The sequence below is a fragment of the Eucyclogobius newberryi genome, unplaced genomic scaffold (genome assembly GCF_026437365.1).
Source record: "Eucyclogobius newberryi isolate DKJ021-1_F unplaced genomic scaffold, fEucNew1.0.hap1 SCAF_1, whole genome shotgun sequence".
NCBI classification, from domain to species: Eukaryota; Metazoa; Chordata; class Actinopteri; order Gobiiformes; family Gobiidae; genus Eucyclogobius; species Eucyclogobius newberryi.
The window spans coordinates 22,128,472-22,149,351 of NW_027315723.1; the positions used below are offsets into that span (position 1 = coordinate 22,128,472).

The following is a 20,880-nucleotide window of genomic DNA, read 5'->3' on the forward strand; positions in this document are numbered from 1 at the left end:
CACAAAAAGGCAAATTTCCTCTTATTTTACACATTATGTAACATTGCTAAAAGATTAGAAATATTTCAATGACCTGACTGATTGTGTTTTGAAAGAATATTAGGGAAATTATATTTAGATTCCCAATTCCTGAATTTGTTTGATAATAAAACACAACCATAAAAAAATGCAAACTATGCTAGAATCTGAAAGGGATAAATGTTTTCCTAAACAGTGTTCTGTATTGTTCTTTTCTGTATTGTTCTTTTCTGCATTGTTCTGTTCTGTGATGGTAGGTGGAACTCTTGAAAGTCAGAACCTCCATTTACATACGCTTCAGTCCCAGAACGCTGTCAGATTTGCTCTGTTCACACTGGAATTTATCACTACAGCAAAAAACTGAAGTCAAAGGTAAGGTTATGATAAGATACACTTTATTGTCTCCGTAGGGAAATTTGTCCTCTGCATTTGACCCATCCTTCAAGACTGCTGGGACATTTCCTCTGGAGCAGTGATCGCTGCAGTGCAGTGCCCAGGGACCATCTCCAGATCTGTGCCAGGCTTAGCCAGGACCTGAGCTGAAGGAATTTACCTATTGTACATGTTTGGGAGTCCTGGCCCCAGAGGGGAGGAGCCTATTGTACATGTTTTGGGAGTCCTGGCCCCAGAGGGGAGGAGCCTATTGTACATGTTTTGGGAGTCCTGGCCCCAGAGAGGAGGAGCCTATTGTACATGTTTGGGAGTCCTGGCCCCAGAGGGGAGGAGCCTATTGTACATGTTTTTGGAGTACTGGCCCCAGAGGGGAGGAGCCTATTGTACATATTTTGGGAGTCCTGGCCCCAGAGGGGAGGAGCCTATTGTACATGTTTTGGGAGTCCTGGCCCCAGAGGGGAGGAGCCTATTGTACATGTTTTGGGAGTCCTGGCCCCAGAGAGGAGGAGCCTATTGTACATGTTTGGGAGTCCTGGCCCCAGAGGGGAGGAGCCTATTGTACATGTTTTTGGAGTCCTGGCCCCAGAGGGGAGGAGCCTATTGTACATGTTGGGGAGGAGCCTATTGTACATGTTTTGGGAGTCCTGGCCCCAGAGGGGGAGAGCCTATTGTACATATTTTGGGAGTCCTGGCCCCAGAGGGGAGGAGCCTATTGTACATGTTTTTAGTGGTATTGGAAAACGGAGCACCTGGAGGAAATGACACGCTGACACAGGGAGAAAATGCAAACCTGTGATAAAATGTAAATATATGATTATATTTCTGTGATGTATTTTATCTGCATAATAGTGATATATTATCTGCATCATTAGTCTAAGAGAAAAACGGCATGTGTGACGAACTGTATTTGTGAAGGTATCGTAAAGATGGAGCAGGGGAATGTTTATCTTAGGGAGGGGGTGCAACAGCCCAGGGGGTTTGGGTAAACATTACCCAGGCTTTATCTCTAACGAAGAAAGACTGTTGTAAAAGACAAGTGCCTTGATGTGAAGCTGACCAATGAGAAATGTGACCCGCCTATTCCATAATATCTAATAAAACCAACCTGCATGAGAAAAAACGTTGTGAGACGAAGGAGGGTCGCCAGGCTGCTTACAACAGCCTGAGTGACCCGGCCCGGCGTTTTCTCCCATGCATGCCACACAAAAGTCTGATATTTCTGTGTTGTTTCCTATTCTAAGTTGAATTCTGTTCTCTGAGTGTTAAGGAATAGCATTGGTGTATGTCTCATTCCATGACAAAACTCCACACAGAAAGGCCCCAAGCCGCTAAAAAGTGGAACCCAGGACCTTCTTGCTATGAGGCGAGAGCACAATCCACCTCCTCCCACCTCAGAGGTGTGGTGTATCCAAATGCTGATGAGACTGACGAGGCGGCACAGGTGTGCCTTAGGCTGGCCACAATAAAAACCGTCCAGTCTCTGGTTTGACCACCAAAATGGCCGCAGAGGTTGCTGGATATTGGCAGTAGTGAAGCAGCCCAACCTGCACTACGCCATCAACGTTTTGAACCTGCCCTGACCCACACGCCCCTTAAAAAAGGTTTAGTATTAAAATGCTGTGTAATTTGGGCTATTCAGTCTGAAAAAGGACCAGAAGGCTCTTACCTAGTGACAACATGTGGGATCGGCACCTGATCAATGATGCATTTTACCAAATTAATCATCAAGACTAATTGTCATTTTTAAAGGAACTGGGAGTTCAATTCAATGCATCATCCTGCTGCAACACGAGGTGATGGTTGTGGATGCATGGCACAACGATCGACATGTCATTGAGCATGTTTGTGACGCTGTGGATCAGTATTTACAACAATGTGTTCCAGTTCCTGCCAATATCCAGAAACTTTGGCAGTTATTTTGGTGGTCACACCAGATACTGACAGGTATTCTGGCCCCCCAGACCGTGCAAACGGAATCCATGAAATATTTATGTGGTTCTCCATAAATACTTTATAAAGAACATTTTTAGAGAAAAACTTTACGCTATTTTTTCCTCTATAAAAAAAGACCTTGAAAAATGAAACTTAATTTCATATTTCAGTCGAGGCCGATTGAAACTAAGAGGTGTTTTTCCAGACTCTGATCGGATATTTGACAAGTGGAAAAAAATAAACTCTAGATTTATGTGGCATGATAAAAAACCTCATATTCAATTCAAGACACTTACCAAAAGAAAAAAAATGGGTTTTCTGAAAAATGACTGAGCACTGGTGTACTGGTGTGACCCAGAATACAAAACACAATGGAATCATGTTGAATGTAATGCTGTACAGACAAAAGAAAATCTCTGGGTAAGAACGGTGCCTAATCAAAACATAAATCAAAACATAAATTAAACAAAGGAGTTTAAATCTTAAACTAGTTGGCTCATGAGCAACGTTTTAAGCCAAATAGCACCAGCATGATAGTTAAGAGGATAAAAAAGGCATAAGAAAAGCTTTGATATGTTGACAGAATCCTTTGGCCAGGAGAAGCAAGACTTTAAAAAAAAAAAGTTATTTACATTCAAGAAGTCAATATAATCAAGAAAGAAATTAAAGCAACGATTATCATAACTATTTTACTGAAATCGTTATTGAGGCATATAAATCAGAACTTTCAAGGGAATAATAATATATATATAAAATACAGAAATGTTGTTTTGACGGACGAGGAATGGGAAAGTGTGTGTTCTCCGTGAAAGACCACAACATGTCATGTTTGGAAGGAATTATTTTGGAAGAATGTGACCCGTTTTGTCAAAATGCTTATTATTCACAGGGAGGGGCTAAATGTTGGAGAAAGTGTGGTTGCTAAGAGCCACATCATAATCATGTGTTCTGGGACTGTCCTGTTGCACAAAACTATTGGACGGAAATTAACAAATCTTTGCAGTTTTTGACCCACTCAATTTCAGAACTATGTATTTGGGCCTCAAAACCGCTGCCTTGGACAACATAAATGGATACCTTTGGAACATAGTGCTGGCCGCCAGGAAAAAGGCATCACAAAAAAATGGATGACACAAACTGCACCGACGATTAAGGACTGGACTGACACCATCACTGACATACAGACAATGATACAAATCACACACTCAACATGGAAATGGACAAATTTGAAAGAAACTGGACCAAATGGGACTTTGATTTAGGACCTTATATGCCTTAACTTTTCTTTGAATGCCCTATTTAATTTTTTCAATCTTATTTTCAAATGGACCCATTTTGTCTTTCTTCTCTGGTCCTACCCGGTACGTTTAGTTTGTTCTGTGTTTTTGTTTTGTATTGTTTCTTGTTCTTTGCCCTTCGAGGAAACTGCTGCTGTGATTTTGGTGCGTTACAAACACAAATTGAATTGAATTGAAAAACAAATAAATGCTGCATTACCTGATTTTCAAACCACCAAAAGAAAAATATGAAAATGTATAATAGTAATAGTTTGCAGTGTATTTTTTCCAGCCCGTTTAAATCTGCCTGCGTCTGAGGCCAGAAGAGGGCATCCGAGGACTGATCATGTTCTACACAGCGACAGCCACAACACTGACGTACTGTCCACTTCAATGTGCTCAGGCCGATGCAATATCAGACTCTGCTATAGCCAATAGATGTTCTCTCTCTCCTGCTTTATCACTCACACATATTCATAATCTAATATTGAACAGGTTATGCAAAGCGAATGCCATATTCTCTTTAAACAGGTTGCAGTGTCGGTTAACAGCAGCTGAAGCGAGAAAGTTCCTGTCAAACCTGCTCCAGCTCCTCCTCAGACTCTATAGATAAACATTGAGCAAATCAATTATTGTTCTGAGACAATGTTATTGTCAGTTTGCAGGAGGCATAACAACAAAATGTCTCCTCCTTTCTGAACATGCTTTAACACACCTTTAGTGCAATCAGTGTGTATAAAGAAAGAGGAGCAAAGCATTATGTTCAATGTAGTTCTCTCTACTATTTACTAAAAAATATAAACATTGGCTTTCATTAAGACAAAAAAAAAACGTTGTTGCCTCTAGTAAAAGTCCTTTTTGATAACATGGACTCCGCTTTGGACATGCAGTGTCACACTAGCTGAGGATTTTAAAGACACTGGGTCATGTGACTCAGGGCACATGACTTGCACCAAATACATCATCTGCATACAAGTGGATGCTACTGTGTTCTAGATTGTGGCCAGTTGAGTTGATATAAATTGTAAATAGGAGTGGTTCAACACGGACCGCTGTGTCCTACAGAAGTTCTCTGACCACTCTGCCATCATCAGATGACAATGCAGAGAACAGAGGACTAGTGCAGGACTTTGTGGACTGGGTTCAGCAGATCCACCTTCTCATCAACACGGGGAAGACCAAGGAGATGGTGGTGGACTTCCGCAGACACCACTCTGCTGCCCCCTCACCAGTGAACATCCAGGGATGGGACATTGAGAGAGTGGACTCATACAAGTACCGGGGTGTTTATCTGAACCACAAACTGGACTGGACTCACAACACAGACGCACTGTACAGGAAGAGCCAGAGTCGGCTCTACCTCCTGAGCAGACTCAGGTCTTTTGGAGTGACAGGGCCACTCCTGAATACCTTCTACGACTCTGTGGTGGCATCAGCTCCTGTAGGTGTGGCCTGCTGGAGCAGCAGCATCACAGAGAGGGAGAGGAAGAGGCTGGACAGAGTCATCAAGAAGTCCAGCTCCGTCCTGGGCTGTGCTCTGGACTCGGTGCAGGAGGTGGGGGACAGAAGGGTCCTGGCTGAACTCATTGCTGTCAGACTCTACAACAAACACTGTTAGCCCTGAGCATGTGTCAGCCACTCATAATCATGTGCAATGCTGAAAACAAAAGCAGAGTTCGAGTTTGTCAGCTCCAGTGGACTGTTTTGGATCTATAGAGAGCAACATATTTAATGCTTAATACTGAGGAAAGGGCTTAAGGGAAAAACCATCAGCCCAATTCTCATATATTGGGGCAACAGCAATAGACTTTAATTGAATGTATTAAATAATCTCGGGGCTCATTCTGATTCTGTTTTTAGTCAGGCACTTCAGGTCAGTTAAGTCCCTAGCCCAATGTGGGGGACAAATGCATTTCTCTGCAATAGCTACTGTCAGTGGTGTTTGAGATGAGCAGAGTGAGACATGACATAGCTTCATGTCTGGACCAAAGTGAACATCGTACACACAGTTCTTTAGTACATCGTCACCATGGCAACAGCAGCATCCCACTCCCTCTCCACTCTGAAGTAAATCTCTGTACAGCCGTCTGCAGTATTTGTGCCATCATTTGAAGTAGAAGGTAATACATAAAGAAACATATAATTAATACAGACTTTTGCGCATTCCTTTGCTTTGACGTTTGTATGCAGTAGTTTAGGACGTGTAATACAATAAATAATAATAATGATAAAAGTACGTAAAATTAATTAAATATGTATAATTATTTACAAAAAGCCTGTTGTAAAAATGGTTTGGCTTCTATTAAAATTAGTAATACAAGTACACGTGATGTGCATTTCCCTTTGTCGAGCAGTAAACGGGCCAATACTGCCCCCTGCAGGTCAAAACTGGATAGTTCACTTGACTATTTCATAGTAATATTTCCAAACTGCTGTTTATTATCATAATAGTCAGATTATCAGGACATCATAAAATCATGGCTAAGTTTTAATTATAGAATAAAAGCTACAGTTTTATTGGTCAGATGTTGATGGGTCTGTCTCGTGTGAAGGAGGAAGTGACCAGCCACTGCAGTGACCTGTTTGTGCTAATTATTCCCGGTGGAGGGCACAGAATTTAATACTGTCCGGTAATGTCCGCTCATCTGGACTCATCTGCAGATCCACTCTACTCTGGCTTTGCACCGTGAACACTAGAAACACTGTTTACTTATTTTTTTATTTTTTTTATTTAGAAAAAAACATGTTTAAGAAAACATTTGTGTAAACTTGTATATAACAGTACATTGATTTACATAAAACAATGTTATTTTTTTAAACATTAATTTGATATAATTCAACATATAAATAAAACACCTGAGTCAACTGAAAATACCTTTACAGTTCAGAACAGCACATAGACATCTGTGTTCAGTTGCAAAAGCGGCAATAAATCCTAAAGGTTGTGTTCATGATCTAGAATTTGATGATGTGATCATCTCAGATAGTGGGCGGAGCCTGTGTAAATCTGTGGGAGAGTTACTGTTTATGAAAGAAATCCACAGACAATGAGTTTTGTAATTATTTGTTTGGGACTAGCTCCAGAAACTTTCCATGTCCTGCTGACAGGGAGGACATTGAACTATAATATACTCCGATATATTTATTATTTGAAACAAGGATATTTGTTGTCGCTCAGATACTTTTTGATATCCAAGTTTTGGGGGAATTAACATAATAAAAGTATTGTAAAAACGAATCTTGGAACTCAAGTCAGACATTAAGTATAATTTTGTTGAAATCACACTGAATTTAGACATCAGGATTTACAATTCTATTTATTGTATGACTGTATACCACCAAATCAGTGAATAACAATGTGAAAAGTCGTCACTGAAGCAAAGCTGTCGTAAGTAAACTGTACATCCAAAAGGGTTCATGTGAAAAATACATTCAAGTCTTTTTTAGCCTTTACTTTGCTACGTAACAGTGTAGATTCCACACTGCTTGTCCAGGCTGATGCGATGTGCGTCATTGATTCTGTTCACCGAGGAGTAACTCACCGTGTGGTACAGTGAGTGTTTGGGCCTGCGCCTCATCTTTCTCCCGCACACCTCCCGGGCCCTCTTCCTAAAGTCCCTCCCCACGATCACCAACAGCAGGGGGTTTATCGCACTGTTGCTGTAGGCCAAGTACGTCGACAACTGAATACCTATGTCCAAAACGTGACCCCAGAGACAGCTCGGCGTCAACCCGAAGTAATCCAGAGTGTCCAGGAAGCGCATGAGCTGGTGTGGGCCCCAACAAACCAGGAAGACCACCAGCACGGCCAGGACCAGATATGTGGCCTTCTTCTCCGCTCTTAAACTGGGCGGACCGAGCATCCCCCCGTCGCTCAGGGAAGCCACGATATGCCGAGTGCAGTAAGCCATCAGCAGCACGGGGAGAAGGAAGCAAAATATGTTGCTGGCGATGTTGTGATGCACCCTCCATTTTGGATGAGGGTAGGCCAGAATACAGGCAAGGACGCCGGGGTCTTCGACGAAGCTCACGGTGCGAAAGATCAGAATGGGTAAACTGAAGGTGAAGCCAAGCAACCAGACGACCAAGCAGAAGCGTTTAGCCCAGGAGCGCCTTCGGAAAGGGCTCACGCTCATCGGCTTGACCAGGGCCATGTAGCGGTCCAGGCAGATCAGCGCGAGGAAGAAGATGCTGCAGACGTAGTTCATGGAGATGGCCACGTTGACGAGCTTGCAGAGGAGTTCGCCGAAGTCCCACCGGTATTCGCGGGAGATGGTGAGGGCCCAGAAGGGTAGGCAGCACATGAGCACCAGGTCGGCGGCCGCCAGGTTTCCCAGGTAGATGTCGGCCACGCTGCAGGGCTTCCTCTGGAGGCAGAAGACCAGGAGCACCAGGAGGTTCCCCAGGAGCCCCGCGGTCGCCAGCAGGCCCAGGAACCAGGGCTGGAACCAGGACAGCCACAGCCAGGCCGCGGTGTAGGTCTCACACGCCTCCATCTCCAGGACGAGGGAAGATGCATTCATGGGCAGTGGCATCTGTCAGAACAAAACAATTCATAATTCTACTCTATGCTTGTCATTTTATTGATCAAAGAAAAAAACATGATGCATTATTGTATTTCAGACAAAAGCTGCTTTTAATTGAATCCATGAATGAGTCGCTTGGTAGTAGGCTACTTCTATAGGCCAAGCTGCTCTGCTAGACTGACAGAAGTGTGATAAATATTCTCTTTCCTGAATGAAATTTTGTATAAGCTACCGTATTGATAAGTATAAGAGTATAAGTCGCACCAGCCAAAAAATGCATAATATAGAAGAAATAATCATATATAAGTCGCACTGGAGTATAAGTATAAGCGTTTTTTGGGGGAAAACTATTTGATAAAATCCAAGACCAAGAACAGACATTTCATCTTGAAATACAGTTTAAAATAATAACAGATGAGAGAACATGGTGAATAGGTGTACGTATGCTAACGCTAACACCTTCAGCTACATGAGGCACAGACAGAACTGTGGTAAGTGTCTGGTATGTTAACGTAACATATGAACAGTTATTCAGATAACTATAGCATAAAGAACATGCTAACAAGTTTACCAAAGCATCAGTTTTACCCCAAATCACTAAATCCACTGAATTCTTCTTCTTCTGTGTCACTTCTAAACAACTCCACAAACTCCAGAGGAAGAGGAAGTGCAAATTCTTCTTCTGCGTCGCTTAGAGCCTAGAGCGCCCTCTTGAGGTTGTCAGTGTGAAAATATCACATATAAGTCGCTCTGGAGTATAAGTCGCACCCTGACCAAAACTTTGATAAAAGGTGTGACACCGCACTATCAACTTTAATTTGAATGTCTAGAAAGTTTCTCAGATGTAGCAGAAATGATTCAACAAAATAGACCCTCACCTTGTCTTCCTCTATCCAGACGGGGCAGGGCGATGTTGAACTGGTCGGTCTTGGTGCTGGTCCTGGTCATATATACCCAGACCCGGCCTGACGTCACTCCCTCCCTCGTCTCCCTCCTCCCCCCGAGCTGCACGGTTCATGTGGAGACAATGCACAGCCCACACCTCCACCACTGACTCACCACTGACCGGAAATCAGATCTGACTCGGACAGTTGTAGAAAAATGTGGAGAAAGACATTGTTTTTATCCTCTATAGAAAAAAAATACCCTAATAGAAATAAATAAACACAAAAAATAAAGACTTTCTGCACGACATGGGGTTGATGGTCATTTCAAAACTTTGTAACTTGAGTAGGGACAATTTTCTTCAAGAATAAGGAAATAAAAACAGAAATATGGGTGCACTTTTTATAACTTTTCTAGTGGCGTCTGCTGCTTTCTCGGTCTCCAATGCGATTACGTTGCCCGGAACGTTCCGCAGTATACGGCGTTAAACATATCCATTGTGCATTTATCACATTACAGCCATGAATGTTTCCTCGCAAAAATACAATGAAAAATATACTGAAATATATAGTACCATAGCCTCCCGTACCTCCTCGTCTGTTAATCTAATAGTCCGCCAATCAAATAACCTCTATTTTATCTTATTGAAACGTCACTTTGTCCTGCGCTCTGGGAGTTGAACGAGCAGCTTCAGGCATGATCTGGGAAATTCGATAACAGATCTGAACAGAGCCCACGCACACCGAGCTCTGCAGTATTACATGTCTGAAGAACATGGGATGAGCTGCATGTGTGTGTGTGTGTGTGTGTATGTGTGTGTGTGTGTCGATCATGGTTTACGGGTCCCTGGCTTTTACTAATGTCGATTCGTGGAGAGGAATGTGTGACTACATACCACTTTTAAAAGGAACCACACACGCAGACAGAATCTGGGCAGACACAGCGCGTTTATCGTATCAAACTAATGCAAACAGGGAATAATATAAACAGTGGACGTGAAGAAAGACTTAAAAATGATACTTTGACAGTGGTATTTACACACGCTCACATCATGATCTTCCTCCCTTATGAGGACACATCTCAGGCCCTCTTGATGAGATTAATGATATGGTTAAAAGTTAAGATACGAGTTAAACATTGGTTAAGATTAGGGTTTAGTTTAAAGTTAGACGATTGGTAACTGTGATTAAGGTCAGAAAATGAATGTAAGTCAACAATGTCATGTTCCCAAAAAGGATCAAATACCAACCTAAGTGTGCGTATGATGAATTATATCCTGGAAAAAGAATCACTTGGCGAATCAAAACCACACAATTTACAGTATTTTGGTGCAGAGCCAACATTTTTGCACAAGGTTGATGCAGAGAATATCTTGGAAAATGTTACGCAACTAATATTCCGCATCCAAGAACAGATTTCGATAGTGTCCTCTTCATTTGACCACTCTCGGATATATTTGCAAAGAATTACAATGATGAAAATGTGCTGATTGTTGCACACAAACACAGTCTGCACGGGAGCATAGTTTCCTACTGATTGTGATCTGTCCAGCCTCTGTTCCATTACCGCGCACTGCGTCACCGCTTTTCCTCTGGATTTGGCGACTTCCGACTCCAAATACAGCTCAAAGGACAGACACCCGCGTTACTGTCCCGATCGGAGCCAGTTCTTCTGTTCAACTTCTCTCATCACCAGGAACAGCTCTATTTGTGGAACAGTATAAAGTATCAATGTCATAACAAGTTGTGCAAGTTCAATTTTAAGAATGTTCGGAGCTAAACCAGATCTTTTGACTCCTTAATCACAGTTTAAGTGGTTGTAAAGCAAATGCAATGTTTTCTACTTTCACGTAAGAGAGTCACTGTGTAAATGTTCTGGTCCACCACCTGTTTGTCTCCATGGCGATGCCTGGAATGTCCCCTAAATAATGTTAATAATAATAAAGGGTTTACAAGTCAATAATATATATATTTTTTCAGCTAAATAAATTCAGCAATAAAAATCTATTTAATACATCAAATTTAATTTTATTTAATCCCAATTTATTTTAATTGTCAGATTAAAACCAAATTTAATTTCAAAATCCAATTGGATTTATAATTCTGATATTAATACCATCTTTAAAATGTAATTTGATAAAGCAATTAATTATTCCTTAAAATGTGTGTTTCAAATGTAAATTTAAATACAGTTTAAATTTTTGTTTTTAGTTTTTTTTAACTATTTCTAATTAAATTCAAATACAATAAATAGACTTGAAAAGCACTCATTAGATTACATTTGAAACAGTAAATGCTTTATTATTATCTTCATGGTCCTAAAAATCCTCCATAGAAGATGTTGTCCCGCTTTAGAATAGAGCTCACTTCCATGTGTAATTAAACATTAGTTACTGTGCAACTATCTCCTTGTTTCCTTTTATTCCTCTTTATATCACTTTGTTACTGCCAGTTCCCTGTTTCTGCTTGTTGTCATGTATTGTACCTTCTGCATCCTTCTTTTCTGTTCCATGTTGTTCCTTTTTATTTACAGAAATAGATGACGATGTCCCGCTTCAGAATACAGATCATTTTCCTTGGTTCTTCTTATTCCTCAATGTTCCTCTTTGTTACTGCCTGTCCCCTGTTATTCTCAAAACAATGTAATGTAGAGTCTTGATTTGTTTCAGAGTCTCACAGTCTTGAGACATTTCTCTGTAACATGAATATTTGTCAGCTATTATGTGCAATGTCAAGTTATTACAGCATACTTTTGTTATTACCAGCACTTACACCTTCTTACCCATAAACACTGTATGACTAGTTATTACCAGTACTTACACTTCTTATAACCCATAAATACTGCATTGTTATTACCAGTACTTACACTTCTTAGAACCCATAAATACTGCATCGTTATTACCAGTACTTACACTTCTTAGAACCCATAAATACTGCATTGTTATTTCCAGTACTTACACTTCTTATAACCCATAAATACTGCATTGTTATTACCAGTACTTACACTTCTTATAACCCATAAATACTGCATTGTTATTACCAGTACTTACACTTCTTATAACCCATAAATACTGCATTGTTATTACCAGTACTTACACTTCTTATAACCCATAAATACTGCATTGTTATTACCAGTACTTACACTTCTTATAACCCATAAATACTGCATTGTTATTACCAGTACTTACACTTCTTATAACCCATAAATACTGCATTGTTATTACCAGTACTTACACTTCTTATAACCCATAAATATTGCATTGTTATTACCAGTACTTACACTTCTTATAACCCATAAATACTGCATTGTTATTACCAGTACTTACACTTCTTATAACCCATAAATATTGCATTGTTATTACCAGTACTTACACTTCTTATAACCCATAAATATTGCATTGTTATTACCAGTACTTACACTTCTTATAACCCATAAATACTGCATTGTTATTACCAGTACTTACACCTCTTATGACCCATAAATACTGCATAACTAGTTTGTTATTACCAGTACTTACACCTTATTATGTGTAATCTAAAGCATAAATGCAGTTAGCCCTTGCAGTATGTGGATGACGTTCAAATGCTAAGACGCCCAAATATGTGCTTTAAACGGTAATGACAGAAAGACGCTTCTCCACAATCTTCATAAAATACATTCAAGAAATATAGCCAGCTGAAAAAGTGAAAATGACTAACAAAAACTACTGACATCAACAGATATTTTATTTTATTTCAAATAGAAAGTTGGAAAATGATAAACACAGACGTTCATGTGTTTTGAAGCACGTCTTAGTATTTCAATATTTAACCGGGACATTTGGGTATTACAAAGAGAAACGCTCCAATTCTGCATCCTCTCCTTTATTTTGGGGTAAATCAATTGTTACTGCGGGAGTTAAATACTTGTAAAAAGCTTTAGCAACACTGGATTCCTTCACTATGAACTGGTTGAGTCTCGGTTTATTTGTAAAGACATTTTTGTTGCGGTATAAAAGACATGAATCATTGCAGTGACAGGTGTTCAGCAGGTAAAAGCGTACACCACACCCACCACCACAATGTTCCCGATGGTGGCTGTGATGGCCACCCAGAGCCAGAGGACGTCCCTCAGCCTGGACCGGGGCTCCTCGACCTGGCTCGCCGCCGACACGGAGGTGTGCACGCTGAATGAGGAGTTAAACAGGGACTGGTCGGTGCTGAAGTCGTCCGTGGGAGAATAGTCCGCGAAGGCGCCCGACATCACCGGGATCTATGGCGAGCACAGCAGTTACTCGTGACATGTAGGCTCAGTAACAGGGTGTGAGTCAGAGTAGTTTGGGATGAAATGGATATGTGTGGTTTCATTCTTTCTTTGATAATATTTGTGTACAACATTTGTGTCCTCTCGCTGTGTTCATCCTGTCGGTGTCACGTCGCTAACACTGCAAATACATCTGTCACTTTTGTACCAACAGTCTCTGATGCCAAGTAAGTATGTCAGTTTTATTGTTCAAATAAGCCTAGTTAACAATGAATATTATGAATGTCCCGCTGCAGTATATACTGTATTTTCCGGACTATAAGTTGCACTTTTTTACATACGATTTATACTTATACACTTATACTTATACTCCGGAACGACTTATATGTGATATTATTTGTTATTTTCACACTTGCAACCGCATTTCATACTCGAGTGCAACTTATATATGTTTTTTTCTTCTCTATTATGCATTTTTTGGGTGGTGCAACTTACAGTCCGGAAAATACGGTAACAATGTTTAATTACTATTTCTAAGATAAGATAAGATATTCCTTTATTGTCCACACATGGGGAAATTTCGGTGTTACAACGCAGTAGATACAGAAGGAAAGGACAGATAACATATAGGAAGTTTCAAAAAAACTTAATTGAAGAACTCTTATAAACAAAACAAAAAACTCTTATTAAAAGTAAAGTAAAGTAAAGTAAAGTCATCTTCATCTTGTAAACAAACATAACCGTGTAAATTTTTGACCCAAAAGTCAGTGCTTTGATTCCTGACCAGGACCTCATCAGTCAGCCCCAGGGCAGCTGTGGCTACAGATGTAACTTACGGCCGCTGAGAGTGGAGAGAGTGAATAGTGGAGTGTAAATAATCTTTGAGCGTTCAATATCAATCGAATGCATTGTTATTAGATCCGTATTAGATCATTATTAGATCATTATTAGATCATTATCAGATCATTATTTGATCATTATTAGATCCTGCATAAAGCGGCACAAGGAGGAAACGCAGACTCTAAAAATGACTTAATGACCGGTGCACTGAGATTAGGTCACATCATTTGTCATGTATAGGGCTTAATAACATATTAATAGGGCCATTTGTCATGTCGGAGTTAGATTTTATTATGATAGTTGTATTAAAATCAGGTTTACATTTTAGTCTGGGACTGATTCACGTGTAAATATTTGCTCTCATTTTTGTCATAACACAAGCAGTACTTTCTGTTCCTCTATATGTGCTTGTACTTCCGAGTAAACCCTGAGGAGCCCGGTGCACTCAGCAAGTGCCCGGTATGAGCCGTCTTCTGCTCCACTGAAAACACTCATTGTGTTTTTGTCTGTGGACACTTATCGCTCGGAGAAATGTTCCCTTTAAAGTGAAAGAACCGGATGCTATCAAGCTAAATTAAGCTCACACACACACACACACACACACACACACACAAATACAACTAAATGGATAAAATCACTATAAAATAGTAGAATGAATGTAAAATACAGTATATTAATTAATAATAAATACATACTTGGTTAAATAAAGGAAAAATATATAAATACATATTTTAGACTGAAAAATATAATTACAAAAAACAACGTTTTATTCTTTTTCAATTATCAAAATAAAAAGCATTATATGGTAAACAATTTAATAGTGACTCATTAATACAGTAAATGTAATACATAATAGCAACATGGTATACATGATGAGTACGAGAAGTGAATAAGAATTAATACAGACATTAATATGTTACATTTACTATTTGTTTTGGATAGTCATATTATTCTGCTTTAACCGGCTGACCAGGCAGACATGCAGTATATAAGAGTCTACACAAAATAAATATAAACCTAAATTAATAATAAAAAAAGACACATTTTAACACTGTTCAGAACTAACTTTTCCTCAATAGAACTAAACAGCAATTCAATGGCACCGGATAGACCCGAATATAAGTTTGAAGTCTTTTGAATAAAATAGGCCAGGTCAATTTTACCCCTGTTTGATTTCTGTTCAGTCGCTTCACCTGCAGTCGAGCCCAGAACATGTTAGAAGCGTGTTTTACCTGCAGTCGAGCCCAGAACATGTTAGAAGCGTGTTTTACCTGCAGTCGAGCCCAGAACATGTTAGAAGCGTGTTTTACCTGCAGTCGAGCCCAGAACATGTTAGAAGCGTGTTTTACCTGCGCTGCCATAAACGACAGGTCCATGTTGAACGCTTTTGGGATCTTGTTCCTTGTCCGAGTCTGGAGCTGAAGGTCGCAGCTACATTCTCCTTAGAGTCCATCCACTGTGAGCACTCTCATCTCACTTTCAGGACAGAGCAGAGGGCAGGGGCTGAGGAGGCTTTAGAGAGAGAGGGAGAGTGGGCTCGGGTGGGCTCGGGTGGGTCTAAGTGCATTCAGAATGTATTCACAGGGCTAATACTTCACCGTTATGTTACGGCCTTATTCCTAAAAGGATTACATACATTATTTGCCTCAAACTTCTACAAACAATATGACAAACATAACGACAACTTGAAAGAATGATTTAAAAATGTAACATAAGTATTCACAGCCATGACACTCAAAATCGAGCTCGGGTTCATCGTTTTTCCACTGGTCGTCCTTGAGATGCTTCTACAACCTGATTTGAGTCCACCAAACATGATTTGGAAAAGCACACTCCTGTCTATATAAGATCTCACAGCTAAGATATCAGAGCACAAACCAAGCCATGAAGTCCAAGGAATTGTCTGTAGACCTCCGAGACAGGATTGTTAAGGCACAGCTCTGGGGAAGGATACAGAGAAAGTCTGCGGCAGTGAAGGTTCCTCTGAGCACAGTGGCCTTGATTATGTGTAAATGGAAAAAGTTTGGAACCATCAAGACTCTTACTAGAGCTGGGCCCGGCCAAACTGAGCAATCGGAGGAGAGGGGCCTTAGTCTGGGAGGTGACCAGGAACCCGATGGACAGATCTCCAGTGTGCCTCTGAGTAAAGAGGAGAACCTTCAAGAAGAACAATCATCTCTGCAGCACTCCACCAATCAGGCCTGTATGAGTGACCAGACAGAAGCCACTCCTCAGTAAAAGGCACATGACGCTCGCCTGGAGTTTGCACAAAGGCACCTGAAGCACTTTCAGACCATAAGGAACAACATTCTCTGGTCTGATGAAAAAAGATTGAACTTGCTGGCTTGAATAGCAGGCGTCATGTCTGGAGGAAACCAGGCACCGCTCATCACCTGACCAGTACCATCTCTACAGTGAAGCGTGGTGGTGGCAGCATCAGGCTGTGGGGGTGTTTTTCAGTGGCAGGAGATGGGAGACTAGTCAGGATCAACAGAAATATGAATGCAGCAGTTACAGAGACATCCTTATGAAAACCTGCTCCAGAGCGCTGAACCGACACTCACCATCCAGCCTGAAGGAGCGTGAGAGGTTCTGCAAAGAAGAATGGGAGTTACAAGCTCATAGCATTAGACTCAAATGACCTGAGGCTGTGATTAAGGTCAAAGGTGCTTCAAAAAAGTATGAGGAAAGGCTGTGAATGTGCTTTTTTTTCTTTTTTTTTTAAACAAAATTGCAAAAAAATCTTTCAAGGTGTCATCATGGGGTTTGTTTGAGTTGAATACATTCTGAATGCACTGAATGCTTCTTTACATTATCACACAAAACAGTTTTTTGCTTTCATAATTTTGATAGTTCAGACAATCAATAAAATGATGAGTAAGCAGTAGTGTAATGTATTGCGCAACCGCGTAATATGTCCCTACTGCAATCCGTACCGGTACTTCCGGAGTTCCTGCACGTGTTCAATAAAACAAGTCTGAAGACACTCTCGCCTCGTATCTGGCTCGGCTAAACTTAAAACATACTATACAAGTATATTACATGGTGTCAGAAAACTGTCAAGTACAGAAAGTACCTGCTTAGCCATGATGATGCAGTTTGACCATCCGAAAATAGACTGGGACGCAGCGGATTTATATCAAGAGTTCCAGAGGTTTCGGAGCCACGTTAGCTTCGTGTTCGACGGTCCTCTGTCTGCGCTGGAAGCCAAGCAGAAGGCAGGCTGGATCGGTACGTGGATTGGCGAACAAGGGAGAGAAGTCTACAAAACGCTCGAGTGGGCTGACAGCGAAAAAGATGACCCCGTCAAAGTCCTCGACAAGTTTTCTGGATATATCAGACCTCGAAAAAACAAGCGGATCGCCAGGCATCGTTTCAAACAGAGGAAACAAGGTGCAACCGAAACATTTGACCATTTTGTGAAGGATTTAAGACTGTTATTATTGGACTGTGAATATGCTGACTCAGACGACATGTTAATTGACGCTATTATCGCTGGCGTGAAAGAAAAACGTGTCCAAGAGAGGCTGCTTGACAAAGGTGAGGAGCTGACACTTGCTAAAGCCATAGAAATCCCCCAACAGTTCGAAATGTCACAAACGCAAATGAGAATTGTGAGAGAGGAGGATACACACGTCTCTGCAGTGTCAAGCAAACCAAAGTTTAATGCACAGAACAGGAAAGCATATAGTCGCGTTCAGCAAAAACACACGCAACCAAGAAAAAATGTGCAAAGCAAAACAAAGAATTGTCCGAAATGTGGAAAAGACCCTACACACAAATGGAACCAAGGTAAATGCCCAGCAAAAGGCTCCACGTGCTCATGCTGTCACAAACTAAACCACTGGGCTTCAGTCTGTCGCAGTCGCTCAGTGAGTGCAGTAAATGTTGAGTCAACAAATGACATGTATGAAGAAGAAATACTGGACATTAACTTGACAACAGATTTAGTTCCAGTAGCAACATTGGCAAATGACAAGTGGTTGGTGTACATTGACATTTTGGCTCAGGAAGTACAGTTTAGAATAGACACAGGTGCAAAATGTAACACGCTGACTCTGAACTGTTACCAATTCCTGGAGCACAAAGGTGAGCTGAAACCTTCCAAAAGAGTGCTCAGAACGTACTCAAACCACAAAATAAAGCCTGTAGCAGCAGTGGACCTCCCATTAAAATACAAAGACCGCAAGACAAAAGCAGAGTTTGAAATAGTGGACATTGCACAAGAGAATGTGTTAAGTGGCACAACAGCTGAGGCACTAGACCTTATTTTGAGAATTGGCTCTTTACAAGACAGTAGTGTTGTGAACAAAGTGGACTCAGTTAATAACACTGTCTCAACTTCAAGCACACCTGCTGGTCTTGAGAACTTTCCAGAGCTGACGCACACTACAGGAACACTTCCAGGTAAATACACAATCAAAATTGACCCAGATGCAAAACCTGTTGTACATCCTGTGCGTAGACAACCAGTAGCACTCAAACCAAAAATAGTCGAAAAACTAAATGAGATGGTGCAAGACGGCCACATTGCAAAAGTTGACCAACCAACAGAATGGGTTAGTTCCATGGTTGTAGTCACAAACAAAGACAAACTCAGAATCTGTATAGATCCTAATGACTTGAATAAAGCAATGAAACGAGAGCACTACCCAATGCGCACAATAGAAGAAGTTGTGTCCACAATGCCCAATGCAAAAGTGTTTTCTGTTCTCGATGCAAAGTCAGGCTTCCTGCAGATTGAGTTGGATGAGGCGTCATCGTTCCTGACAACGTTCAACACTCCAATAGGAAGATACAGATGGCTGAGGCTCCCGTTTGGCATCAAATGCGCGCCCGAGATATTCCAACGCATCATGGACCAGATGCTGGAGGGAATTGATGGAGCTACTGGCATAATGGATGATATCCTTGTCGCAGCATCAACACTGAAAGAACATGACAGTATACTGAAGAAGGTTGTGGAGAGAGCCACAAGCTACAATTTGAGACTGAACTTTAATAAGTGCCACATTCGAAAGTCAGCTGTGCCTTATGTGGGACATTTGATAACAGCTGATGGACTGAAACCTGACCCAGCTAAAACTAAGGCTGTTAGGTGCATGCCGCCTCCTACAGACAAGGAAGGTGTCCGACGTTTCCTGGGATTTGTGACATATCTGTTAAAGTTTATTCCAAACCTCAGCGAAATCGACGCGCCACTGAGGCAACTCACGAAGAGTGATGTGGAGTTTGCATGGCAGCCAGCGCAACAGCAAGCGTTTGATAAGCTCAAGGATGTTTGTACACATCACCCTGTACTTAAGTTCTATGATGTGTCAAAACCTGTGGAAATTTACTGTGACGCAAGCAGCACTGGACTGGGAGCTGTGCTGGTTCAGGACGACCAGCCGGTGGCCTTCTCATCAAGATCAATGACTGATGCGGAGACGCGCTACGCGCAGATTGAGAAGGAAATGCTCTCCATCGTTCATGCCTGCACTAAGTTCCACCACTACATCTTTGGGAAACATGTCACAGTATTCAACGACCACAAACCACTTGAGGACGTTTATAAAAAAACGCTGCTGTCGACCCCAATGTGCTTACAAAGAATGAGATTGCGGCTCCAGTGGTATGACATCACAGTTAAATACAGGAGAGGCAAAGACATGGAGCTACCAGACACGCTGTCACGAGCACAACTGTCCGACAAAACGCCAGAGGCAGGCTCCTTAGAGTGTGTCTCCATGATCAGCTTTCTGTCTGTGAGCAACGAGAAATATGCTGAGCTGCAAACACTTACTAAAAATGAATTGAGTCTTCTCCAACAGATCATTCAACAAGGCTGGCCGGACAACAGAAGAGATGTGCCCATCCCTGTGCAGCCCTACTGGGACTCAAGAAGTCAACTGGCTGTTACAGATAGCATCGTGTACAAAGGTATGCGTATTGTTGTTCCCCCCACCATGCAGAAACACATGTTAGGCCTGATACATCAGTCCCATTTGGGGATGGTGAAATGCAAACAGCGCGCATGTGAAGTGCTATATTGGCCAGGAATGAGTGCAGAGATTGAGAGCATGATCAGAAACTGCTCCAAATGTGCTGAAGTTCAAAACAAACTCCCAAAGCAACCGCTAATGCCAACTGAAACGCCCAAGTTACCATTTGAAGTTGTAGCTTCGGATTTGTTTGAGTTTGAGGAAAAGCAGTACGTGGTACTAGTGGACTATTATTCAAAATATATTGAAGCTGACCAGCTGAAAGATCAGCGCAGCCGCACTACCATCGAAGCGCTGAAAGCTCAGTTTAGCAGGCATGGCATTCCTACCATTTTGAGAACGGACAATGGCCCACAGTACGCATCAGAGGAGTTCAAGGAGTTCTGTGAAAGTTATGGTATTCAGCACAAGACATCTTCACCATACACACCGCACTCCAATGGTGAGGCAGAGCGAGCAGTTCAAACAGTAAAGAGGCTGTGGAGCAAAGCGCCAGATAAACATCTTGCTCTGTTAGACTACAGAACAACTCCGCTCGAATCAGTTGGACTGTCACCTGCTCAGCTGCTCATGGGCAGGAGACCTCGCAACAAATTACCAACCATGCGTGCACTACTCAAACCCATGAACTATGATTCCTGCAAAACAAAACATCTACTGGACAAGACAAAGTGCACCCAGAAACTCTACCACGACAGGAGAGCAGCACGTGCTCGTCCAGATCTACGACCTGGAGATGAGGTCAGGATGGCTCCACATCCTGGCAGCCAGAAATGGTCCCCG

At 41.5% G+C, this 20,880-nt stretch overlaps 2 protein-coding genes across 2 annotated transcripts; both read right to left on the reverse strand.

Moving 5' to 3' along the window:
- Window positions 1-7,066: 7,066 nt before the first annotated feature.
- LOC140364870 (B2 bradykinin receptor-like) lies at window positions 7,067-8,143 on the reverse strand. The gene has a single exon (XM_072451262.1). It carries the CDS (start codon window positions 8,141-8,143, stop codon window positions 7,079-7,081), a length of 1,065 nt encoding a protein of 354 aa, XP_072307363.1. The 3' UTR covers window positions 7,067-7,078.
- A 4,792-nt stretch (window positions 8,144-12,935) lies between these two features.
- LOC140364880 (uncharacterized protein C14orf132-like) lies at window positions 12,936-15,549 on the reverse strand. The gene is made up of 2 exons (XM_072451270.1): window positions 15,463-15,549; window positions 12,936-13,282 (listed from the first exon to the last, which is right to left on the reverse strand). Exons 1-2 carry the CDS (start codon window positions 15,487-15,489, stop codon window positions 13,055-13,057), a joined length of 255 nt encoding a protein of 84 aa, XP_072307371.1. The 5' UTR covers window positions 15,490-15,549; the 3' UTR covers window positions 12,936-13,054.
- Window positions 15,550-20,880: the final 5,331 nt, after the last annotated feature.

Coding starts and splice junctions, on each gene's coding strand:
- LOC140364870 (XM_072451262.1), bottom strand. CDS start 8,143: ATGAATGCATCTTCCCTCGTCCTGGAGATGGAGGCGTGTGAGACCTAC.
- LOC140364880 (XM_072451270.1), bottom strand. CDS start 15,489: ATGGACCTGTCGTTTATGGCAGCGCAG. Junction 13,283..15,462: donor TGTCGTTTATGGCAGCGCAG/GTAAAACACGCT, acceptor TGCTCGCCATAG/ATCCCGGTGATGTCGGGCGC.